At 43.2% G+C, this 18,883-nt stretch overlaps 1 protein-coding gene across 4 annotated transcripts in view; it reads left to right on the top strand.

Annotated features, from left to right (window-relative positions):
- SPATA18 (spermatogenesis associated 18) overlaps nt 1-17,707 on the top strand; it is a 36,842-nt gene extending 19,135 nt beyond the window's left edge. For 2 of the 4 annotated variants that reach the window (XM_047857675.1, XM_047857676.1), the window contains 8 exons: nt 3,549-3,800; nt 5,604-5,868; nt 7,571-7,729; nt 8,543-8,718; nt 11,908-12,031; nt 13,741-13,824; nt 17,201-17,246; nt 17,559-17,707. In XM_047857675.1, coding sequence (XP_047713631.1) covers nt 3,549-3,800; nt 5,604-5,868; nt 7,571-7,729; nt 8,543-8,718; nt 11,908-12,031; nt 13,741-13,824; nt 17,201-17,246; nt 17,559-17,566 — 1,114 coding nt within the window. In that variant the 3' untranslated portion in view covers nt 17,567-17,707. Of the gene's footprint in view, nt 1-165; nt 262-3,548; nt 3,801-5,603; nt 5,869-7,570; nt 7,730-8,542; nt 8,719-11,907; nt 12,082-13,740; nt 13,825-17,200; nt 17,247-17,558 lie in introns of all 4 variants that reach the window. The other 2 variants (XR_007151881.1, XM_047857674.1) reach the window with 2 other exon arrangements.
- The last annotated feature ends 1,176 nt before the right edge of the window (nt 17,708-18,883 follow it).

The raw sequence follows: 18,883 nt of genomic DNA, 5'->3' as shown, positions 1-18,883 counted from the left end.
ATATTTGCAATAGCATCTGATTGAATGCAGATGTCTCACAATTTGATCTTGTTTATGTTCAATTTATATCATATGCCAAAAATTCCCAGGAGAACCTATATCTTGATTCAGAAAGTCTGCCGATTTTAGAAAATCTGTCTTTAGTTATACTGATTTCTCTTACAGTCTGGCTGAAACTGAAAAGACTCTTGAAGAAACCAAGAACAGATCGGCCATATCCCTTCTGGCTGCAGAGGAGGAAATAAATCAGCTAAGAAAGCAGTAAGGGAAAAAAAAAAAGACAGGATTACGGCAGCCTCTGATTGATCATTGAATTTAGCTTTTCGGTGCTTCGTTACAATATGAAAGAAGCTATTCACAAAGAAAAGGCAGCAATATTTTTATTAATGTTTTATATACTTTCGCTTACCACAAAAACATTACCTATCTACTATAGAACATTTTTCTTTTTTAAATTTAGTTTTTCAAATTTACATCCCAGTTAATTAGCACATAGTGCAATAATGATTTCAGGAGTCGAACCCAGTGATTCATCCCCTACGTATAATACCCAGTGCTCATCCCAACAAGTGTCTTCCTTAAAGCCCCTTGCCCATTTAGCCCACGCCCCCCACCCTCAACTCCTCCAGCAACCCTCAGTTTGTTCTCTGTATTTAAGAGTTTCTTCTGTTTTGTCCCCCTCCCTGTTTTTATATTATTTTTGCTTCCCTTCCCTTATGTTCATCTGTTTTGTCTCTTAAATTCCACATGAGTGAAGTCATATGATACTTGTCTTTCTCTGACTGATTTTACTTAGCATAATATACTCTAGTTCCATCCACGTAGCTGCAAATGGCAAGATTTCATTCTTTTTGATTGCTGAGTAATATTCCATTGTATATATATATATATATATATATATATATATATATATATACCACATCTTCTTTATCCATTCATCCATCGATGGACATTTGGGCTCTTTCCATACTTTGGCTATTGTCGATAGTGCTGCTATAAACATGGGGGTGCATGTGCCCCTTCCAAACAGCACACTTTTATCCCTTGGATAAATACCTAGTAGTGCAATTGCTGGGTCGTAGGGTAGTTGTATTTTGCCCTTTGCTCATTGCCCCACCCTTCTCCCCTTTGACAACCACCAGTGTGTTCTCTGTATTTACAGCCTGTTACTGTTTTTTGTTTGTTACTCATTTGTTTGTTTTAAAATTCCACATATAAGTTAAATCTTCTGGTATTTGTCTTTCTCTGTCTTATTTCACTTAGAATGATACTCTCTAGGCCCATCCATGTTGTCACAAATGGCAAGATCTAGTTCTTTTTTTGTGGCTGAGTAGTAATATTCCATTATATATATATATGTGTGTGTATATATATATATATACACATATATACATATATACATATATATACATATATATATACATATATACACATATACACATATATATACATATATATGTGTGTGTGTGTATATATATATATATGCCACATCTTTATGCATTCATCTATCAGTGGATACTTTGGTTGCTTCCATATCTTGGCTATTGTACATAATGCTGCAATAAACATAGGGTTACTTGTATCTTTTCAAATTAATGTTTAGTTTTCTTTGGGCAAATACCCTGTAGTGGAATTTACTAGATCATAAGGTATTTCAAGTTTTAATTTTTTGAGGAATCTTCATATTGTTTTCCACACTGGCTGCACCAGTTTACATTCTCACCGATAATGCACAAGGCTTCCTTTTTCCACACATCCTTGTCAACACTTGTTCTGTCTTGTCTTTTTGATTCTAGCCATTCTGACAGGTGTAAGGTGATATAGCTTCCTTGATATCATTTTTGATTTCCCCCCCCAGAAAGGAAGTGGGAGTTGTATTAAAACACACACACACACACACACACACACACACACACACACACACACACAAATACCTTTCTGTTGCCTTCAAACATGTTCCATTGTTCTGATTTCTTCAGGAACACCTCCACACTATAGCTGGGAGTAGTGGTCAATTTTCCACTTCTATCTCCCCTCTTGCCTTGGTTTTCATCTCTTATTTCCTATTTGAAAGACCTTCTCAAATTCTGTGATCATATAACTCAGTGATTTCCAGTAGCAGCGATTCTGTTCTTTACTGTTGCCAGCGCAGCTTTTAATTCTGCTATTACATTTCTAGCTTCTCTGTGTACCTCTCTCGTTTTTCTGGCATTATTTTTTATTTTTTCAATTATTTGTTTACAGTGTAGTCTTGGCTTCAGGAGTAGAACCCAGTGATTGATCTCTTATATATGCCGCCCAGTGCTCTTCCTGAAAATTCCCTCTTTAATGCCCATCACGCATTTAGCCCATCCCCCTACTCCCCTGCCCTCCAGTAACTCTCACCTTGTTCTCTGTATTTAAGAGTCTCTTACGGTTTGCCTCCCTCTTAATCTTAGCCTTTGCCTTTTCACCTTCTATCACTGTCCTTTTCATCACAGCACATAGTCTTTGTGTGGCTTTGCTACTGTTTTAGTCACACCTATTTTTTTTTTTTTATTAAAAAAAATTTTTTTTTCAACGTTTATTTATTTTGGGGACAGAGAGAGACAGAGCATGAACGGGCGAGGGGCAGAGAGAGAGGGAGACACAGAATTGGAAACAGGCTCCAGGCTCTGAGCCATCAGCCCAGAGCCCGACGCGGGGCTCGAACTCACGGACCCCGAGATCGTGACCTGGCTGAAGTCGGACGCTTAACCGACTGCGCCACCCAGGCGCCCCTAGTCACACCTATTTTTATCTTTATAAGAATGCCAATTGTATTTCTGAAGCTTTGTCTCTAGAATACATTATTTTTACAAGTTCACTGTTCCACCTAGTATTGTGGGTCTTGTTCAATCTCTATTGTTATCCGCCCCCCCCCCCCCATATGCCATCTGTTCAGAGAGTCAAAGAGCTAATGAAGATAAGACCAGCTTCTGGCCCTAGGTTTGGGAGGTCAAGTGCTTCCAGAGTTCTGTGTGGGACCAGCCAAATGTAGAACAGGAGGACTATAGGTGCACTCTGCTTTTGTTGGAGGATCCGTGTGCATATTCTTTTTTCAGGAATCTCTTTTCATGCAAGTGGCAGAGGGGGGTGGCATTCTGACCCTGGCAATTCTGCTCTTTTCTGATTTGTGTTTGTGCCTGTGTATTTCCATCGGAGTTGTGCAATGCGGTAACGGGCATACTAAGCAGAGCAGCCTCGGTCATTAGGTATGCCAGTGATTATTACCTTTCCTCATCCCTGCCTCCCTCTCTTTTCTTTCCTCCTTTATTTTTTTTATTTAAAAAATTTTTTTTAACATTTATTTATTTTTGAGAGACACAGTGCGAGCAGGGAAGTGGTAGAGAGGGAGAGAGACACAGAATCTGAAGCAGGTTCCAGGCTCTGAGCTGTCAGCACAGAGCCTATTGTGGGGGCTCGAACCTGCGAACTGTGAGAATTGTGAGATCATGACCTGAGCTGAAGTCGGACGCTTAACCGACCGAGCCACCCACGTGCCCCTCCACCTTGATTTTTGTTTGCAGGCTTAAATCTCTTCAGGCCCAGGAGGAAAGCCGCCACAAAAACTTAGAACACAGAAGCCCAGAGCACTGGAGTGTGGACTCCAGAAGCTCGGAGCCCAGGACCTCAGAGCAGAGGAAGTTGGAGCAGCGGGTCCTGGACAAGAGGAGCACAGAACACCGGACCGAAGTGATATCCGATTATGAGAAACAGCTCCAGACTCTGAAGGACGAGATAGCGGTTTTGTCCGCTGAAAAATCTGTACTCCAAGGAAGGTCGGACAAATTCTTATAGATCTTTTCATTTAAGCTCCTTTTGGTAGCGGTCCAAGGGTGGCTGGGAAAAAACATGGAATGACAGCCTGAACCCAAACCCCTCCAATCTGGGAAACTTTGAATTGTGAAGGGATTGTGTGCTCGAACTGCGCCCTTCCAGAGAGAGGAAATGCCTCCTGGATTGCCAGAGCTCGAGCACCAGTTAATTTGGGGCTGACGTTGAAGCCCAAGGAATGAAACTGAGAGATATGTGAGGGGAAAGTTCTTTGGCTTGAAAGCCAATTTGGGTGGGCCTGTAATGTATGGGTGGTGCCCTGGCTGAAAGAATGTTCCCTGATATGAGGGTCCTGTTCTCTGAGGCCTGGGAGTCCTCTCTCTGGGATGATGACCTGTTACTTTACTTGCTGTATCTCACTCTGTTTCATGGAGCATGTAGGTAAGTGTTCTTGTGACATCCGTTTCTACTGACGGACAGAATGCTAAGACCCGTCATTCAGAGTTAACTGAGGACAAAGCAGGATGTTTGTCTTAGAGCATTTTTCCTTGTTCTTTTTTTTTTTTTTTAAGTTTATTAATTTATTTTGAGGGAGAGGGGAGAGAGAGAGAGAGAGAGAGAGAGAGAGAGAGAGAGAGAGAGAAAGAGAATCCCAAGCAGGCTCTGCACTGACAGTAGAAAGTCCAATGTAGGGCTCGAACTCATAAACCATGCAATTATGACCTGAACCGAAGTCAGATGCTTGACCCACTGAGCCACCCAGGTGCCCCTGGTTGTTCTTTTTAACACCTGCGACCTCCCTCAGCCCCACGGAGTGGCCTGACTCAGGCTAGCAAAGCCACTCCCACACCTGGTCCCCATTCCCCTAAATGCCACCTTAGTTCTCCAGTTTTGAGAGTCACTCTGTTATGTTGTGGTGGCACCAGCTTGTACTGGCCCCCAGGAACTGATTCTGTGCATTTCTGCCTAATAACTCCCAGTTCGGGGTGATGTCACGTTAACAGCTTGAAACTGGCCACCATGGGAATATTTCTTGCACCATGGAAATCGTCAGACAGACTGCCATTGACAGAAGGAAGCAACAGCTTCCTTCTCCACCTTCAGAGAGGGCTTTGTATTGTTTGCTTCACGGTTTCTTCTGTAACACTTCCCTCTCTGGGGGCCCCTTTCCTTTGACAATTTATACTTGATAGCAATACGTGTCACTGATAACAGGGCTCTACCATTCACCAAGTACGTCCCCCTGTTTTAGCTCACCGCCTCTTTCAGCCCCCCACTCCCGGCCAGAAATAGGGCGAACATGCTGTAGGTGAAAACTTTAGGCTTTGGAGAGACGAGATGAGTGCAAACGGTCCCACTGCTATCCAGAGAGAATTCAGATCTTTCTCTCTGTTCAGTGTTCATCCCGTTTTATACCATAAGGCCTCTGCGGATATGCTAGTGCCCCAAGGTTGGGGTAAGAAACACTGACAAGCTGATCTCTTTAACTCCGGCTCTCGCTAGCGGTGTTACTTTACTTTGGGACCCTATTAACTTTTCGGAGCCTCGAGTTCCTCGGCTGCAAAATGGCCCACAATCGATGTTGACCTCCCGGGGCTGCTGAAAGGATAACATGAGGTGCGAGCTCACCACGCAGATACAGAGCGTCTGAGCGCGTATTTGACGCCTTGCGGAGAGGTCGCCGAGACAGCGGCTCTCCCGGGCCCCGCAGCAGGGCGCGGGCCTCCCGGTATCTTGCAGCGCCTGCGGCAGGACCGAGGGAGGCGTGCATCAGACTGCTTCTCTGGCTGCTTCTTGCTTGTGCACAGGTCGGTCCGGAGCCGCACTCCCAGCCCTGCCCCGCGCAGCCGCAGCCGCAGCCGCAGCCGCCCCGCCAGCCCCTCCACCGCAGTGGCCAAGGTCAGGAGCCCGTCGCCGAACCGTGCCAAAGCGTCCAGCGTGGCGCGCAAGGCTGCCCTCCTGTCCCGGTTCAGCGACGCCTATTCCCAGGCCCGCCTGGATGCACAGTGCTTGCTTCGACGCTGCATCGACAAAGCTGAGACGGTGCAGCGGATCATCTACATCGCCACCGTGGTAGGTGACGCTGCGGCGGCTGCGCGCAGAGGCCCTGGGGCGCAGCGGGGAGACAGCTGTGAACACGACGGCCTAGGAGGGCTGGTTGATCCTGGGGTCGCGGGAGGAGGGCGGCATGTCCATTTGCTGGCTGGCTGGCTTCCTGCCTTCCTTTCTTCCTTGGCAGATATTGGGGATGCATAGTTTTTCACAATCACGAACTATTTAGATATACTGATATTTCTATCGACCAGATATTTGTTGAAGAAATATCCATAAGTACAGGATTATCTCAAATGAGTATATGCTATGCTGATTTGCACTGAAATTTCCAATGTGTGCCTACGTGCACCAGTGGCGAGATGTTACCGTTGATGGCTATCACGTGGTTGATCTTTTGTTCTCAGAAAAATCAGAAGACTGTGCTTGTGCTAACTCTTCTGTTTACTTAACTGAGAGTAGTTACTGAACCTGCTGGAGTAGCAGCTACTTGAGTACGGCGGATTCAGAGTGCTCGTATATAATCCTTAATTCCCAAAGCAAACGTATTCGTTCTAAGAGTCCGTTAGGAGAAATGAGTCCAGTAGGAGTCCATTCTGACAAATGAGAACAGTCAATATTTATTTATTTATTTATTTATAAATTAAAAAAATTTTTTTTTCAACGTTTTATTTATTTTTGGGACAGAGAGAGACAGAGCATGAACGGGGGAGGGGCAGAGAGAGAGGGAAACACAGAATCGGAAACAGGCTCCAGGCTCTGAGCCATCAGCCCAGAGCCTGACTCGGGGCTCGAACTCACGGACCGCGAGATCGTGACCTGGCTGAAGTCGGACGCTTAACCAACTGCGCCACCCAGGCGCCCTGAGAACAGTCAATATTTAAAAACAAAACAAAACGCTGGTGGGACAGCAGCATTATCAGGGTCCACTGAACTTTATTCTGCATTAATTTATTTCAGAGGTCAGCAAACTATGACCTGTGGCCCAGATCTTGTCCAGGCCCCTATTTCTAAGAAAAATCCCACTAGACAGCTAAGAATACAAGAATGGTTTTACATTTTTTAACAGTTACCAAAAAAACAAAAAAAGGGACAAGACATTGTATGTATTTTAGGGAGAGTCTGAAATATTTACTCTCTGGCTCTTTACAGAAAAACGTTTGCCAGCCCTGGCTTATTTCATTAAGAAGTTAGGGTTCTAGGATGTTTCACGAATAACTGAATTTTCCCAGTGCCTACTACATAACATGCATTTAATAAATATTTGTTGAATTAACGTATGCCAGGAAACATGCCACAGACACTTGATATGTGTCTGTGTATGATGTAAACACTAGATTGGTAATTTCATTTCTTGACCAGTTAATATGATATTGCTGTGGGATCATAGACTCCATCGGCACTTTTTAAGTGTTTATGCAACTGCAGGCCATCTCTTTCCTTAAACCTCTGCACTGTCCTGCCTCCTGCACTCAGGATTCCCGGAACAGTGATCACCTGTCTGGGAATTAGTGAAGGTGCATAGTCATATATGTATTTGTGTACTTTTCAAAACTGAGGTCTGTGTTTTCTCCCAGATTAAAATCAGTTTTGATCAACTGTGTTTAGTTATCGGAGGACCCATTTGCTGTTGAATCTTTGGTGGGTATTCTTTATTCCTTACCTTGGGCCTCCGTACTTCCCTTCTTCTATCTAATAAATCTGCTGCATTTTTCATGTGCAGGAGGCGTTCCACGTCGCTAAAATGGCATTCAGACACTTCAAGATCCGTGTGAGGAAATCGCTGACACCATCTTACGCAGGGTGCAGTAACTTTGAGGATGCCGTCTCGGATTATATCATTTGTCATCTGGATCTCTATGATTCCCAAAGCAGTGTTAACGTAAGTGGTGGATCTCTTAGTGGGACTGGTTTTCTGTTGCTGCTCTTTACATGGAATACTAATAACTCAGCAATCCATCCAGGGCTTAGTACTGCTTTTATGTAACAGAATAGCGTCCGATTTACTTTGTAGAACCCGGCATGCTTGGCGGTTTCTTAGACATTTTACGGGGGAAAAATAGTCTGACCTTTATAGTTCTCTTCTTTAGACGAGCCCTTAAGATTGGGAATAGAATACCATGGTGCTTAAGAGCCATGGCCTTGGGGAAGACAGGTGTAGATTTGCACTCCTAGTTCTGCCACTTGCTGGCCATGTGACCTTGCACGTTTACTTAAAAACCTCTTTGTGCTTCAGTTTTCCAGTCTCTATAGCAACAATGGTCATCACCCTCATAGAGTTCTTGAGAGGATTAGATGAAAAAAAGCAAGTAATTTGCTTAGCACAAGACTTGACACATGGTAAACACTCAATAAGGGCAAGCTATTGTTATTGCTGTTATTACAGATTATGAGCAAGTTAGCACATCTTCTACCTACCCAGAATAGAAACATAAGGAAATAATAAATAAAAGCCTCAAAGGGTGTTTTCTTTTTTTTGGGGGGGGGGGAGGGAGGGGATTCTCTTGGCCCTTTTGTAGGTCCTCTGCATCATCTTTCCTCCGTCTCTAGCAGTGAGCCTTTCTCCTTTAACACATGTACAGCTTTTGTAGTTTACGAGCTCTTTCCCACCCCCCACCAGTCATAACCTCTTTCGGATGATGGAGCTTCTTGTCACAGGTTGGTAACAAGGCAATGCCATCTCTTTGTTTTTCAGGACGTGATCCGAGCCATGAATGTCAATCCCAAGATTTCATTTCCTCCTGAAGTTGACTTTTGCCTCCTCAGTGACTTCATCCAGGAGATATGTTGCATTGCTTTTGCAATGCAGACTTTAGACCCACCCCTAGATATTGCATTTGGGGCTGATGGAGAAATTTTTAATGATTGCAAGTAAGAGACATAAGAAACAGAAGCTAAGGGATTTAAAAAAAAAAATCAATCTGTATTTCCTGGAAACAATTTAGGGCAAAGAACTCTGGGTGGGGAACTCAACAGATGTGACCTGACTTCCAGGTCCTGCTGTATACTTCTCCGTACTACAGGGCAGAGCCTTCTCCTGGGGTTTATTTTCTTTCTCAGTCAAACATGATTCAGAGGTGATATTATGATTTCCATTGAAGGTATTGGTCTTGGGCAGAACTAATGAGTACCCGAAGCCTGTCTGGAACACTTTTAAAAAGGGTGCTCTATAAATACAAGTGTGTATTACTTTTTATTTGTTTCTACTGAATTATTTAGGCCACGTTTCTCAAAGTATGGCCTATGGGTCACTCGTGTCAGAATTACTCAGATCTTGTTAAAAAGGCAGATTCCTGGATTATACTTCATGGTATTTTATGCAGTACGTCTGGGATGGGGCTCAGGAATCTGACATTTAACAAACACCTATATGTGTTCCTTATGCACACTAGCATTTGAGAATGACTACTGTAGACTTTCTGGGACCATTAGATTTCTTTTTTTTTTTTTTAATGTTCATTTATTTTTGAGAGAGAGACAAAGTGTGAGTAGGGGAGAAGCAGAGAGAGAGGAAGACACAGAATCCAAAGCAGGCTCCGGGCTCTGAGCTGTCAGCAGAGAGCCTGACGTGGGGCTTGAACTCATGAACTGTGAGATCATGACCTGAGCCGAAGTCGGATGCTTAACCGACAGAGCCACCCAGGCGCCCCGGGACCATTAGATTTCTATCAACTTCCACATGATAAGTATTTTTTATAAATCAGAAGAAATTAAATGAACTTAAAACATTTTACTGAAATTTTCTGGGATCCAGTGATATGGCTGGGGACTATTGGGAGGAGGCCAAGCTCCTGGTTAAGAACACTCTGAGGCTTGAGGTCTGAGGCTCTGACATCAAGCTGCCTGGGTTCAAATCCCAGTTCTACCACCAATTAGCTATATAATCCGGGGCATGGTACTTAATTTTTCTGTTCCTTAGTGCCCTCTCTGTCAAATGGGAGAAGTAATAATACCTGTTTCCTAGGGCTGGAGAAGGTTAGTTGAGCTCATTCAGATAAAGTACTTAGGACACTGCTTCGTCTGTAGTCAGCACACAGGAAATGTTAGCTCTTGGGTCTTTGTTCAGCCCGTAGAGTCATAGGGTGGTGGTGGCCCAATATCCCTACAAGCTTGTTAACGACAGAGACTGCATACCTTTCCTTTGCCTCTCCAAATCACAGTGATGGCGTTTCCAATCACCTTCTCGCTTGCCATATTTTCCTGCCATCGCCCTGTTTCTAGTTTCTTTCAGATCATTGCTCCCAACTCGTGTCCACTCTTGGAAGAGCTGGAATTAGGACGTCACACTGTAGTTGACCTTTTTGATTTCCTTACGGAACATATTATCGTCATCCCTCTTTCTTTCTTCTTTTCTCCTTTGGAGAATGCGTTGAACCATGCAGAAATATTCATCCACTTTACTTTGTGTAATCTGCACACTTCACAGACCTTGCGGGCCTCCGGCTTCTATGCTTTTCATCAGAGGGAACATGTTGCCCCTTGGGGCACGCTGATACCTCTGGAAAGCTCTAAAGCTAGAACTGGAGTTCCTAACAATGCCTGAGGATTTGGTTCTACTTCACGTACTTCAGAGAACAAGTGTAATCTTTTTTTTTTTTTTTTTTTCTTTTTTAAACCCTGGCAATCTTTCACATATTCGAAAGCAATTGCTCAAGTCTTCCTTCTTCTGGCCTCATGGCTTTGGGCTTTTCCATATAAAGGGGGTTTGAGACTTCTTGACAAATAGATGGGTGTCTTTGGCCTATGCTCCATGCTCTTCTGAATATTCCTTGTCGAGTGTCCACACTGAAAGTAGTCCCCTGTTTTGAGCTCAGCAGCCTGGAGGGACCAGTACCCTTATTCTCTATTAATTCCGCTAATTTGTACTCATTTTTTTTTCTTTTCTGTTTTTTTTTTTAAGTTTATTTATTTTGAGAGAGACAGAGACAGTACGAGTGGGAGAAGGGCAGAGAGAGGGAGAGAGAGAAATCCCAAGAGACTTCATAGTGCCAGCGCAGAACATTGGTGTACATTTTTATTTTTTATTACGCTTAGTCAAGGTAAATTATGGATACCGATTCTGTTATTGAAGAGATGGTTGCGGGCTTTCAGAATAGGAACCGGTGATAACAAGCACCCGACCATGGACTCACATAGAACAAGTCATGTCCGACTGAACTTATTCCTTCCCTTCTCAGGATTGTAAGAGTTACAGTACAGGAAAATTCTAGAGATGGAGATCCTACAACATTGAGCTGAGCAGAGGTGGGGCTCGAACTCATGAAACTGCGAGATCGTGAGCTGAGCTGAAACCAAGAGCCAGACGCTTAACTGACTGAGCCACCCAGGCGCCCCCCCAGAAACATGTTATTTTTACTTGTACTGTGGTTAAGTCTTTCGTTTCTCCTATCTGTGCAATGATACACTTCTTAGGGTCAATTCAGGACCTCATACGTATCCACATTACATGGTATCTTATTGGATTCAGCTTATTGTTCCTGCCTGTTGAGCTAATTTTTTATACTGTCATTTGTTTCTTCTTTCCTACCCGTCCTTAACCTTTGAGTGATTTTTCTATACTTCGTGCAATCATTGATGGAACATGTTATTTATCAAGGGATTGAGAGAGAGCACCTTCATTCAAGTTCTCATTGACTCATTAATTATCTTACTTTGGATATGGACCACTTTGTAATTCACCTCCTTAAGTCAATCATCCACCTATATTTCTCTTATTTTGCCCACGAAGACACCATGAGAAATGTTGTAGGATGCCTACCGGATTTCAGATGGTCTCCATCTCTAGCGTTTTCCTGTACTGTAGCTCTTACAATCCTGAGAAGGGAAGGAATAAGTTCAGTCTGACATGACTTGTTCTATGTGAGTCCATGGTTGGGTGCTTGTTATCACCGGTTCCTATTCTGAAAGCCCGCAACCATCTCTTCAATAACAGAATCGGTATCCATATTTACCTCGACTAAGCGTGATAACAAACAAAAATTTACACCAATGTTCATTTCTCCAGTGATGCTACATCATTGCTTAACTTCTCTTTCTTGTTCTTTTGTGTGTTTAAAACAGGTACCGTCGCAGCTATGACTCCGATTTCACTGCTCCCTTGGTCTTCTATCACGTGTGGCCTGCTCTCATGGAGAATGACTGTGTCATTATGAAGGGAGAAGCTGTCACCAAGAGAGGGGCCTTTGTACGGTGGCCTTGCATAGTGACAATTCATCCCAAGTGTTTGATTCACAAGTTCGAGAACATTTATAAACCCAGAGATTCTATAGAAGAAGTTCATAAAGAGTTGCTTGATAAGGTTTCATACAAAGGAGAGGAAAGGGACTGGCTAGGAAAGAAGAGATACTTTTCTTTGTTTCTTCCATGATTCCTCATAATTTTCTGGCAGCAATTTCTTTGTTGCTTTCTTTATAAGATGGAACTCATCCTATTTGCCTCCTCCTTAGAAATATTATGCTATTATAGGGGCAAAGCTCTTTGAGCTCATCTTATTGGAGGCCCTCTCTCATTCTAAGCATTTGGAAGTGATCAATGAACTTTCAGGAAACAGTTGGCCAAAGTTACACTGACAGAGATCCATTTTGGGAAATGACGAATGTACTCTGTTTTCTCTCCTTGGTATGATGTGTAGGGAAGGGGGAGGGATGGAAACAAGAAGGCAGAGGAGATGGGGAGAGAGCAGGCAATCGGTTTTGGAGGGTTGCTTCCTATATACATTGGTTGTAAGATGTCTTTAACATGGTAAATAATTGGGCAGCCTTCAAAATGGAGTAGTAGGTGTGCAAGTGTGTGAGTGTGTGTTGTGGTGAGTGTTGGGTGGCCACAGGGGCTTGGGTATTCTGTATAGTTCCCATGTGGAGTTTTAACCCTGCCCTTCCTAGAGAGAGTTAAGTGGATTGTGAAGAGAAGCTCCTCAGTCCAGTGCAAAGCCACCGTCAGGGTGGTCTCAGTTCCTGTTCTCTTTGAACAAGAGAATAGGGAAGGGCTTCATAGCAGCTTTTCACACATACATTGGCGAACAAGAGTGGAATATTTTAAGAGAACTTAAGGGTGTTTGCAGCTTAAACATTCTACTATAGTGAATGGTATCTCAACAAAATATTTTGTGCTATGAAATGGGGGGGGGGGTGTTGATCTGACAACAACCACACAGGTCTGTGATGAACGACCTCACAGAACGTGTTCGTTGCTCCTACAACAATCACCGTTTGTTAATAAATTCCAACTGGAGATTCTCCCCAGTGATTCCAACTGGAGATTCCTCCTTAGAAAAGGAGGGAGAGGAAATAGCCGCTATTCGTGTATTCTACATCAAACAGGCATTTCAACTTCCTTCCCTTCCCAGCTTAAACTCCTAAAACAAAATATGAAGATCCTAAAAGGAAGGGCTTGGAATAAAGGAAAAGGATTTAGTTAATAGATGGGCAGCAGTGGTGGTTCATTCCTTCCATACCTTCCTCCCTCATTCATGAATTCATCTCATTCAACAATATTTATTTTTTCAATAGTTATTTATGACCCAAGCACGGTGTTCAGGTGCTGGGGATTCAGCAGTGAACAAAAGAGGCCCAAATCCTTGCCCACGTGGGGTTTACATTCTCCCAACACTTGCAAGCTTGAATGCAGGTCTAACAATTTACTCATCAAAACAAAATTCTAGCACCAAGAATTTGAATATTGCGAAGTTCATTGTAATGGAATTTATCTGAGAAATACTCTCAAGTTATTGTCAAATATTGGGTAGCTGTAAGGAATGAAGAGTGTATCCCATGCTGATTGCTGCCCAGTAATGGGCAAGTGTAATCATAACAGCAGAACCTCTCATTCTGTGGGGTAGACATTCGTTTTAGGCCATGTAAGTTTTCACAAACTATTGACTATTTCTGTTTTTAGTGGAATTCAGTGCGACCTGTAAGTCGATGTCGAAGCAGGAGTTTAAGTCCCATCTGCCCCCGTAGCCATATTGGTTTAAGCACGGTGCGTATCTAACCATTTTTACACAAAGCATCTTAATGGTTGACACTTTTTTTTCCTCAAAAGTCACCGATGCCAGAGGTGATTGTATGCCTATAGGTAGAAAGAAAACTCGTTGCGATAATCCCAAACTAATTTTTATGCTACCTTGGGCTAAGGCGTTTATCATTCTAGAAAGAAGGAAGTAGAGGCAGTTTTTTTCTTAATTACTTCAAAGAATAAGAGTCTTCACTTATTTCATAGTTTTATTTTTGCTTTGGAATGAAAGTGAGCTAATAGATAAAGTCTTCTGAACAGAAGATGGGAGTGATCTGGGCACAGGTCCTTGATTTCTCTTAAACAGATTGCATGAGTTTGGAGAAATTGCTCAAATGGTCTAGATTTCAAAACTGTATGAAGGGCACTGCAGGTATTAATTTTCCACCAAACTTCAAAGTAGGAAGAATAACATTAGTCTCCTTGAGTATTAGTTCTTGGGGGGATTACTAGTACCTCTTTTTAAGAAAACAGGGGCGCCTGGGTGGCTCAGTCGGTTAAGCGTCCGACTTCGGCTGAGGTCACGATCTCGCGGTCCGCGAGTTCGAGCCCCGCGTCAGGCTCTGGGCTGATGGCTCAGAGCCTGGAGCCTGCTTCCGATTCTGTGTCTCCCTCTCTCTCTGCCCCTCCCCCGTTCATGCTGTGTCTCTCTCTGTCTCAAAAATAAATAAATGTTAAAAAAAAAAAACAGCAGGGGTGCCTGGGTGGCTCAGTCGGTTGAGCGTCTGACTTGGGCTCAGGTCTGATCTCACTGTGAGTTCAAGCCCCGCATCGAGCTCTGTACTGATAGCTTAGAGCCTGGAGCCCACTACAGATTCTGTGTCTCCCTCTCTCTCTGACCCTCTCCTGCTCACACTTTGTTTCTCTCTCTCTTAAAAATAAATAAACATTAGAAAAATTTTTAAAAAAAATAACAGCAAAAACATTTCTGAAAACGAAAAACATTGTTGTGATGTATCACTGTTAACTTATTCAACAAATAATATTAAGTCAATGCCTTTTGACTATAGGGCTGGACCACGTCATGTGAACACCAGATAGGCTAACAATTTGCTGTTTCTTCAAATAGAAATTCTTTAAGTATTTGTTCAGTCTTGTTTTAGGGAGAGTGGTGGAGAAGGAGAACCAGCTCTGGCAGAACTCCACTTCTCTGAAATCTCTAGCAATGCATCTCTAGCTATAAGCTTCCACAACTCCCTCCGTAACACAAAACCCAAAATAACTGCCATCCCACTCCATTAATAAGATCTACTTTTCTGAGTTTAGTGAGCATCTGTTACTTCAGCATGCTCTTTATCAAATACTCCTCTGTTTCTGATGGATGCTAGATTTGGAGGGGGACACAAAAATGATGAAAACACGGTCTCTTCCCTGAATGGGTTTCAACGTTTATTTATTTTTGGGACAGAGAGAGACAGAGCATGAACAGGGGAGGGGCAGAGAGAGAAGGAGACACAGAATCGGAAACAGGCTCCAGGCTCTGAGCCATCAGCCCAGAGCCCGACGCGGGGCTCGAACTCACGGACCGCAAGATCGTGACCTGGCTGAAGTCGGACGCTCAACCGACTGCGCCACCCAGGCGCCCCTGAATGGGTTTCAATATAGGAAGATCGATATGATTTGAACAGAGTGACTGAGTGTGGTTTATGCCACAGGCCATGCAAGAGGCATGAAGGACTAGAGCCATGAGAGAAGGTAGGAAGGCTTTCTGTCCTTGATAGTGAGGAAGGGGATCATGGGGATCTGACTGGTTAAAATGGTTGGAATTTTAATGCGCTGGGACATTGAGGAGAGATATCCAGAAAAGGGAAATGGCCTGAGAATGGAAAAGGCATGTATCTGATACAGATCTTCTGCTTTTGGAGATTTTAATATCACTTACTTATCCATATTCATGAGTAAGTATTTATAGTAGGTAAAAGCAAAAGGATAGTGCATTTAGTGGACTGATAAATGAAAAGGAAATCTTGAGAGTTTTATCCTGGAAGAATCACAATCCCCTTATTCTAAGAGGGCATGGCTTATCCAAGAAGGCAATATTAGACACCTATAGTGCTTATAGCCATGGCAGAGTTTTCCTCTGGATTCTCACTAGAAGACTTATTGGTGGGCAATGTCCCTCTAATAAAGCCCTTTTACATGTTTCATACACCTTCTTTCTCTTTCCTGCTTTGTGCCCAAGGAGAAGCAAGTAATTAAACTTTAGATGAGAATAAAATATATTCTTCTTCTTTTATTTTTTTAAATAGGCTCCATGCCCAATGTGGTGCTTGAACTCACGACCCTGAGATCAAGAGTTGCATGCTCTACTGACTACGCCAGCTAGGCATCCCTAAAAGATATTCTTTTCTTTTTTAATTTTTAAAAATGCTTTTATTATTTTTGAGAGAGAGAGAGAGACAGACAGAGCATGACCTGGGGAGGGCCAGAGAGAGAGGGAGACACAGAATCCGAAGCAGGCTCCAGGCTCCGAGCTGTCAGCCCAGAGCCCAACGCGGGGTTTGAACCCACAAACTGTGAGATCACGACCTGAGCTGAAGTCAGAGGCTTAACCGACTGAGCCACTCAGGAGCCCCTAAAATATATTCTTAACGGTGGAACTGCTGCCCCCTTTCTGTCTCTGCACCCTCCTCTCCTTACAATGACTGGATACACCTGCAAAATATAATACAAATGTTTAGAGTGGTCTAGTTTTTGGCTTATTCGAGGTCTTGATGCGTCCAGAACAGCTGTCATCTTTGTTAGTGTTTATTTATCTAAAGTTTGTGAAAGTTCAGAACAAGAATGTTGCTTGTAGTCTGTTATCTCTGAGCCATAACAGGTTTGTAGGTAGAGGTGTTGGCTTTTGCTTAGTGAAAGCAAAGGTGAGTTTTGGAAAAATGATTCTTTTCTGGCTCCCCAGGGACCTTCCTTAATGGGGCAGGGTTTTGGACACATGACACGATTCATATAAAGATCTGTCAGAGAGTATTCTGTCATTTTAATTTTAATTAATTATAATGCCACTAACTATTATTTTCTGGAAAGCGCTGAATTCAGCATGGCCATTCCATGGCCACTGAGCATCCAATCTCCCAGTCTTCCACAGCCATTAAAACAACAAACAAACAGACTAGGCAACTGAGCCCAGATTTCAATCAGTGACACAGTTTAAGCCAAATCAAGTGCCTGTTACTTCAGGAAATATAAGAGGAATCGCATTGCTCAACCTTAGGGGTGACATCATCGTTCTAAAGTACCTCAGAACAACTACCTAGCTGGTTTTAGGAAGAAAATTGTGAAAAAGATTCATTCTTTGAGCTCTGTCTACCGTGTAATTAACATTACTCTTTGTATTTTCCAGGTATCTCGAAGCCGGAGTCCTTCTCCAATAAGATGTGGATTGCCGAGTAAGTGGGATGGTTTAGATGGCACAAGTTTTGTGCTTTTCAATGCTCTTTTTGGTACTCAGCGTTGTGCTGCAAAATGAATGTTTTGCCTCCTAGGGAACATCTTTGAACCCCCCCACTTCGTCCTTTTCATTTCTGGGCCCTCTCGTTGATGGTGCCCGAGCAGGTCCCATGGGTGACACAGAAGGAACTCCCAATCGAGAGGTTTTATTGATGTAACCCCAGATTGACCACCCCAGTTTCATTTAGATCCTTCCAAGAGATATTCTGAGAAAGTGTCCATAATCACGAACTGTTTGTTTTTCTCCCTAGGGTTTTAAAACCACCAGACATGTTACCTTGCCACAGGACGTCTGCAACAGCCAACTTCCCCCGTGCCTCTGTCTCCTGTGTCTGCCTCAGAACTCACTTAAGATAATGTGAAAAGGCAATTCTGTGTATCACTCCACACAGAGAGTTAAGTGTTTCGGCTTAGCGTGTTTGTAACTTTCCGATATATTGCATAATTATTTTATAGACACAAATTCCATTCATTTGATAAAAACCATTGCATAGGTGTTTAGGATCATATTCATTTGAAGCAAAGGCCATCGCAGAGGTTTAGGGATTGCCTTCTCAAATGCTAGGCTCTTTTGCAGCAACTATACAAACGCTGAGCCTGACCTGAGCTGACAGAATCAGTTTAGCTTATAAACAGATCGTAAATATTATAGTGGCTGGTATAGCTTTGAATCGAAAACACTACTGGGTGTTCTAATGACCTTTTGTTTGGAAGATAGCCCTCATCGCAGGCTGGGGAACTTGGAGTAGGTAGCAGCGGCTCCAGGCTACATGTAGATGGTGATGATTTCGGAGAATAGAGTTCCCCGGCTTGCTTCTCTATGCTTCTCCTGCTATTCTTGCTTCCTGCTATGAGGATACCCGGTTTGGGTTAGCTGGGTGCCAGCATCAATGAGAGAATGTTCTTGCTTCATAAATGTGGAGCAATGATTGGGCCAGAAGCCAGTTTTGAGATAAGTGGCAATGACCTCATGTTTATCTCGCGGGAATGCTTTATACAGTTTAACGTACATGTTCAGTACAGAAGCTCGCTGGGACGTGTGTTCTACCTACTCCACCTGGTTGGTTGCAAATTCAGACCCCCTAGGAACTGCATCTGACTAAACATGCCTAAACTCAAGGCTTAAAACTAGGGGTACCATTTATTGACTTTGAATGGAGCGAACATACCTCGCTTTCCTCCCTGTGAAGGACTGTTGAAAAATTCGAGTTCAATGTACTACTGGAATGTAGCTTTCCCAAGATAAGTGATGTTCTTTCTGCTTCTCCCTGCTGCCCCACTTGCCTGTGGCCTTAAACACGGGCTTCACAAATGACTGCTTTTACTGTGTGCCTTTTAGAGAGAAACTCTGAATTGGCCACAGCTCAGTCTCTGCATAAATCCAGTGCCTAAACCGGCACCTAATGCTTTTTAGGTGAAAAAAACCAAAACAAAACAAAAACCAAAACCAACAGAAACAAAGCAAAAAAACCTTCTCTGAAGCATCTTGTCCCTTTTGCTGGTAGCTAGAGATGATGGGAGAGACCTTCTCTACCTCTGTCTCTTGGGTCCAAAGATCACCCACTCATTCAGAACT

The sequence above is a fragment of the Prionailurus viverrinus genome, chromosome B1 (genome assembly GCF_022837055.1).
Source record: "Prionailurus viverrinus isolate Anna chromosome B1, UM_Priviv_1.0, whole genome shotgun sequence".
NCBI classification, from domain to species: domain Eukaryota; kingdom Metazoa; phylum Chordata; class Mammalia; order Carnivora; family Felidae; genus Prionailurus; species Prionailurus viverrinus.
The sequence above is the reverse complement of the archived record's forward strand: the minus strand, read 5'-3'. Positions and strand labels throughout refer to the sequence as shown.